The following is a 7,497-nucleotide window of genomic DNA, read 5'->3' on the forward strand; positions in this document are numbered from 1 at the left end:
GATCCAAGTTCAGCTCCCAGCATCCACATGGTGGCTAACAACCACCTATAACTCCAGTTTCAGGGATCCAATCCCCCTTCTGGTCTCCACAGCACCACTGTACACAGGTGGCACACTTGCATACATGTAGGCAAAACACTCATATATGTAAAAAATAAATATAAGTAAGTCAAAAAAATTTAAGTCAGCAACGCAGGCAGACTGGGGCAGTATTGAATGCTTTACTTCCAACCCTAAGAAAACAATATTGCATATTAAAAGAAGCTGGCCTGCCAAATGCTGCGTTTGATTCTGACTTCAAAGAAACTGAACATTTGGTAGAGAGGGGGAAAGTGATGGTTTGGGCTGGATCAAACTGCAGAATATCCAAACAAAACTGATCTCCCAGGAAGTTCTGCTCTTATGACCTTTCCACAACTTGGGCCAATTCAGCCAATTCCTTATTGTAAACCCTCAAGTAAACCTGACTTGTTTAAAATTTCTCCACAAAAATGAATCTGGAGAAAATTAATGCATTCACCCCTAAAAGTAAAATGTACTCAGAAGTCTACACTGTCAGAAAGTATGCAACTCAATGATTCTCTAAGCAAAGAACTTCAGCCTATTACATACACTGCAGAGGACTGCAGAAAGCCTTTCCAAAATCCATCTCCAGACTTAATAAGACCTTCATCACATGCAGCAAGTTTTCAGGCCAATAACTCAAATATGAACAATGACAATTCTCTGAAAATGTTGTGTGAAGTAGACTCTCTTAACAGGAGAACAAAATCTAAACGGGAGGATTTGGACTCTACATTTACTGTATGTGAAGACATCAGGAGCCTACAGACTATTACCCAAACAGGAATGACTACCAGACAACAAAAACAGCTTCATTCTCAGCTGAGGATTCTTTGCCTGTATCAAGTGTCCTGCCATCCTACATGGCTCTGACTGCCACTGCCAAGAGGAAGTGGAAGTTAACAAGTTCTGTCAGATGCTGTTAATTGCTGAAGAAAATCATGGATTTGCCAAACGCATTCGAGAGGATAATTCAAATGCTAAGTTTTTACAAGCAAGCAGACCAACAGTGGGCTATAAAAGAAACACCTGGGGCTGACTGCTCTTATAGAGGACCTGGGTTCAATTCCCAGCACCCACATGGCAGCTATGAACCGTCCTTAACTCCAGGTCCAGGGGAATCCCAAGCCCTCTTCTGACCTCTGCGGCATTGCATGACACAGGTGCGCTCACATACATGCAGGCAATACACTCATACACATAAAATTAAAAAATAAATTTTTTTAAATTTTTTTTAAATCTACAAAAGAAATTCAAGGACAGTTAGACAATTTGGAAGAAATGTTTCAAAAGAAAATTTACAATAAGTCACTTAGAAACAAAGGAGAAAAAGTGAGATTGATGCTCTGCTTTTCAACGTGTTGTCCTTTGCAAGTGTTTGCCAAGGTCCTCTCAGAAGTGTTTGAAGTCTGAAGGGAAGCCGTCTGAAACTGCTCAGATGTGTTCCACAAATAACAATGAAACTCTGTATTTTAAATAAACATGAAATTTCAGCACAGGTTATGTTTCATGATTCTAAAATATTTGCTACTCTTGAAAATCCCCAAGTCAACATAGCATCAATCTGATTTTACTATATATACACCACAACTTGAGTGGGATATTTTTTTTAAAAAAATGGATTAAATTTCCCTCATAATTTTCAAAAATAAGGCTTTAGAAAGTTATAAAATTATGGCCCAAGATGAATTTGGAATTCTATTGTGTGTTAACACATTGTTTTACTTGTGCATGTGATTTTTCTTTTCTAAAACCTCTGTGTAAAAATGTAGATTTATGTGTCCATGAAGTTGTAAATATTGTTTAAATACCTGTCATGAATAAAATTCTAGTATTTTTCCTAATTACTTGATATATTAAAGATGCAGATTTTTTTGTAAAAAATTAAGTTTAGTAGAAACTATTATTGGTAGTTACCACCTAGGGCTGCCCAAGGTTTCTTTATTCATGTGGTGTGTTGTGCTTTGACACGTCAGTTCTCATTAATACTCTTCACGAGAACTTTCTAGAAGGCTTTAAAATGAAAATAGGCCCTGCCACATAGCTGGAATAATTCACTATACTCCACTCTGCACGGCTATTTCCTAAAAGTAAAAGAATCTTGAATTTTCCATGGAGAACAGCTTGTAAATGAATTATGGCAGAAAGGATAAAGGAGAAATTCTCTATCGTGTCCATAAATTCTCAAAAATATTAAGGTGTTTATGCCAGGTGTAGTGGTACACACCTTTAATCCCAACCCTTGGGAGGCAGAGGCAGGCAGATCTCTGTGAGATCCAGACCAGCCTGGTCCATGTAGTGAGTTCTAGGCTGAGTGAGACTAGGGAGAACCTGTCAAATATATAAATATATATAAAGGCTTTACCCTCCAGAAATATTCATTACAATATCCATTTAACCCAAGACACTGTGTTGGGAATTTTTGAATGAAAGGAAATCATTTATTTATCTCGTCTTCACTCTCTTCTCCTTCAAAAAAGAACATTCGAAATAGTCTACAATACTACAGGAAAGAATGAAGACTAGGAGGAGGAAGGAGAGGATGAAAGAAAGGATGACGGCCACAAGGAAGAAAAGACAAGGACCAGCGGGAGGCTGATGGAACCTAAGAACCGGGAGCCGTGCAAGCAGAACAGCCTAGGAACAGCATCTGCAAAGCTGATGATCCTTGAGGATGAGTTTCAATTTCAGCTATTTTAAGGCTTGGATCCTGCCATACCGACACATGTAATTAAACATAAGAATTAATATGATCACATAAATATTTGAAAAGATGAAAAAAAGTTGGAGTAGGTAGGATGCACAGTCATCCAATGGTCACAAAATAGATATCAAGGGCAAGTATGTCCACAGTGTTTTTATAGGTGCATTTAATAGAAGAACTTGAACTTGAAGACGTCAGGGAGGATTCTTAAAGGGATGACACTTAAGCCTTATGTGAGAAGGAGCAGGTATGGCAAGGTTGAGGGTGGGAACTTTTGGCTGGAGCACCCAAATGAGGGACAGGGAAATGTATGTTGGATGAGGGGAGGAAAATTGCTAAGGGTGAGATCTCTGCATGCCATGTAGATGACATCAGAAATTCTGAGCTTTATAGTCAACTAAATAGAAAGCTATTAGAGGCTTTAGTCAGGGGATTAAACTTGGCTTTTCCAAAGGTTAGCTCACTATAAGATGCTGATGGTGGTGGGGCTCCAGTATGTAGTAGGAGAGTGTGTAAGGTGGTGGCAGGGTGGTGGCATGGAGAGATGTGCATGGAGTCCAGTCTTCAATAGATCTGACTTCAGGGTGGAGATGAGAAACGGGGGGTATGATGTCACGAAGTGTCTGGTTTGCAGATCTGGATGATGGGAGGAGGAGACATTGAGAAAGGGAAGGAAAGGAGAGCTGGCACTTATGTGGACCAGAGGGAAAAGGCAGTGGTTAGCCTGTCAATCTGGAGAGCTTTTTCAAAAGACTTCAAACTCATTTAATTTAGCTTTTTCAGTATTTTATTATGGCACACAAGATTGAATATGGAACTGTGTTCTTCAACCATTTCTTAAACCAACCAGTTGTTTTGTGTTTGGCAAATGACATTTTACATGTTGTTGGCATCTGCCTAAGACTGACCACGTGCATTGACTCATAACTGCTGAGCAGAAGGGTGAAAAGATCATTATCCAAGGAGTTTTCTATCTAGAAAGGAATACTGAGCGTATCTGCCTAAGACTGACCACGTGCATTGACTCATAACTGCTGAGCAGAAGTGTGAAAAGATCATTATCCAAGGAGTTTTCTATCTAGAAAGGAATACTGAGCGCCTTCACAGCTCAAATCCATATCATGTAGATAAACATTTCACCTATTTGTGTAGTAACATATATTTAACTAGTAATGGGTAGTGCGAAGGGACTAACGTTTAATGGAGACCACTTTGGTTTTAGGTAAAATTCCTAAATTTCAAAGGCCATCTAAAAAAACAAACACTGAACAAAATCAGCAGACTAAATAGTTGTTTAGGAACAGCAAAGCAGTAGATGGTCAATAACTTCATCTGTTTTCCACACCAAACACAAGTGCAAGAGCGTTCACAGCTTCACAGCGGGCACGGGCGGGTGAGGTTTATATGTGATGCAATGGTCAACCAGTTACTGAACTCCAACGACTTACCGATTAAGACATGCAGAGCAATGCCAATGTAACAAACAAATATATTATCTCCCCACTAAGCGACTGATATTATAATTCTATTACCTGCCTCTGTGGTTTTTTTCAATAGGCTTCAAAATGTGTAGCATCAAATGCAACATACGTGAAGCAATAGAATTAAGCAAACAACACTGAATTATGAGCTCAGGATTTCAGGCAACGTGCTTACAGGGATGAGCAGGTAACCCCCGGGACTCTTACGTTTTTCCATCCAAAACTACCTATTGATAAAATTTTATTCCTAATTGTATCGTGGGCTTCAACTTCTGCCCATATTTAGGCTACATTAAAAATGTAACCATAATGATGGCCATGTGGGATCCTATTCTACCCAGAATGTATTAATGCATACTGTAATTTCATACGTAATTTCAAAATTATCTTCTAGAGAGCCATCCCTCCACTTAGCAGAGTATGTTTTATAAGGTAGAATATATTGTTATCTATAAACAGTCTCATTCATGTTTGTTATCAGTAAAGTTTTGGGGGAAAAATTTTCTAGGCATGGCCTTCTTATAGCCCTCAGAATTTCCAATTAAGCAAAAACTAAAGTACTGTACTTGCTAAATTTTTAATTTATAAAAAATTGAGGTCAATAGTCCACTTGAATTGGTTTATGTTGGTGCCCTCTTTAAAGCATTTTAATTAAGTCAAAAACCACAGCAAGATATATCATTCAGTGTAACTTTATTTACTATTTATTGCACATAACTCGAGGTCTTTAATTTCTAACCACCACAGATTCAAAAGACTATTTTTCATGAAGTTGAACATGAGCATCAGTGAATTCACTTATTTGTGTCGTGTGTGTGTTTTAGTGTAAACATCTGGCTGATTCACATTGCCATAGATCCTGAACTCATAAGCATGGACCATGCATAGGTTGGCAGCAGCCAGGAAGCCACTGTGCAAGCAAACGGATACTCTGCATAAGGAGAAAATTCATAGCACAACATTGAATGTCCAACCTAAGTCACCTCAGAATTATACATATATTGACTTCTTAATTCATGTAGGATCTGGAACTCAACTGGTTGGTTGGTGATGAGGTTGACCTTATCTGGGAGGGGGGGGGGGGATTCCTGGAATAATTAAAGACATGGGAGCTCAATCTTTCTTCTTAGTCGCTTGTTCCTCCCCAGCACCTTCATCTTTCTTCTCGTCCTCTTCAGATTCTTTGGTTTCCTCTCCATCTTCGCCTCCACCTCCTTCCTCTTCTTTTGCATCTTCAGATTCATCCTTGGCAGCTTGAACAGAAAAGAAAAATGACAAAATTCAAATCCAAGGCTGAGAGTTTTGTGAGGTTATTGCTAGAGGGCTTACCAAAAACCTCTCGGCTGCACTCTCTTCAAAGACATGTTGCAAACAGCTCTTGTCATCAACAATTTGCTAGGAAGCACATATTTAAATAGAATGAGGTTACTTCCGGGTAGTGGAAACTTTGCTCCTCTCCAAGACCTGGCCTCAATATTTTTATGTTTGGCACTCATGATTAGTCTTTAGGGTAACTGTCCTTTAAGACTGCTGTATTAAATGAATATATTAAAATATAAATTTCCATAATCATTATGTCAATTAAAAATAAAATATAGCCAAAATGCAATTCTGACTTCACTCATAACAGGTGCTTACTAAACGTGTGTGCACTAAACACATACATATTATTTACGGTTGCAAACCCCATAAAGAGTTCCCTAGATAAGCAAGCCTGCATGTGCCTCAACCATCTCCTAGCAAATAGCCACACCCAGTTTGCATTTGTCCTGAGGACTTCTGTTTAGCATACCTTCTTCCTCCTCAGCTCCCTCTTCTTCCTCCCCCTCCTCTTTCTCCTTCTCTTCCTCTTCTGCCTCCCCTTCAGAGGGGGGCTCGTCCTTGGCCTCCTCCACTTTGGCAGCCTCAATGGTCTCCTCCACCTCGATCTGCTCTTCCTGGACATGGCTAGTGTAGTAAGCAGGGAAGGAGCGGGCAGACATCAGGTAGGAGCTGCTCTGCAGGCCACTGTAGGCAGATCGGCCAAACACCTGGGAGCTCTGGGAGTAGCCACTGGTTATGCTGCCCACGCTGGTAAAGCTGAGCCGGGTCTCCTCACCTTCCAAGAGTTTCCTGGGGAGGCACGTGAACAGTACAGTTAGACCAACACTGGAAGTATGTCCAATGACTTGCCCTAAGCCCCCCATTCATTGCTTCTCCCTAATGCCAGCTTTAAAAGTAAATAAGCATAAGCAGGCCAAGGCATTGCTAAGATAATGGAGATTTTTATGAGCAACGCCCTCTCCCGCCCCCAAGCAACCTCTATTCTCCTTATTAGATGTTAAATGTAATGGGAGGCTAAGAGCAGGGCTCACATCTCTGCAGTTAAATTCTTATGCATTGGCCCAAATAGCTTCTTTTTGAAGAATTCCAAAACTAGTACTATTCTAGAACATTTCTGATTGGATATAATTTCCCATTGAGTTCCCCTGATTTTTCTTCTGAGGTTTGATGGCTGCTCCCTGCACCCACACCCGTGATTTTACCTGTAAGCTGCGATCTCAATATCCAGGGCCATCTTCACGTTGAGGAGATCTTGGTATTCCTTTAGGTACCGGGCCATTTCACTCTTCGTGGTTCTCAATTCATTTTCCAATTTGTTGATTGTATCCTGTTGGAAGATGTAAAATCGAAAATCCCAAGCACAAATCTCTACAGCATTTGTTTTACTGTAGTATAGTTTCAAAGGCCTAGCTCACGTAATTTGAAAGTGTGAACCTTCAATAAAACAAATGCTTCCTCTTGGGGGGGGCGGGACTAAAATGTCCAGAAAAAAAAAAATCTCATGCAAGCAGTTTTTTTAAAATGCCTTCAATGTAATGATCATATTTAAATGTCTCCCAAAATACTGATAGAAGACCTCGGCTTCTTACAATCTTTTTTCAGCCAGGTCACATTCAAGAAATATATATTTTAAAAAGGTTTATTTTTCTAAAATGCTTTCAACAAATCTGTTTTCTATCCCCCCCCAAAGATGAAGAACCTTAAAAAAAAGGGGAGGGGGTTACTCTGAAACTTCCCTAGTTAATTGACTAAAGTTCTCTGACTGGACTCCAGTGTTCCTGCTAAGGGGAGGAAGTGGCTGGCAAAACTGTTCCTAAGGCAGGCTGGTTCAGACCAGTCAGCTATTCACCATATTTATTAACCAGGTGAGCTAAGAGCTGGGAGTAACTTGTAGTTAAGGCCTGTCAGTTGAGAGAAAAGACACCA

General features: G+C 39.9%; 1 protein-coding gene across 1 annotated transcript in view; it reads right to left on the reverse strand.

The window, feature by feature from the left end:
• Positions 1-4,924: 4,924 nt before the first annotated feature.
• Nefl (neurofilament light) overlaps positions 4,925-7,497 on the reverse strand; it is a 4,212-nt gene continuing 1,639 nt past the window's right edge. The window contains exons 2-4 of the mRNA XM_017802695.1: positions 6,774-6,898; positions 6,041-6,360; positions 4,925-5,501 (exon numbers count right to left, since the gene is read on the reverse strand). Coding sequence (XP_017658184.1) covers positions 5,362-5,501; positions 6,041-6,360; positions 6,774-6,898 — 585 coding nt within the window. The 3' untranslated portion in view covers positions 4,925-5,361. The remainder of the gene's footprint in view (positions 5,502-6,040; positions 6,361-6,773; positions 6,899-7,497) is intronic.

The sequence above is a fragment of the Nannospalax galili genome, unplaced genomic scaffold (genome assembly GCF_000622305.1).
Source record: "Nannospalax galili isolate Female #2095 unplaced genomic scaffold, S.galili_v1.0 scaffold291, whole genome shotgun sequence".
Taxonomy (NCBI): Eukaryota; Metazoa; Chordata; class Mammalia; order Rodentia; family Spalacidae; genus Nannospalax; species Nannospalax galili.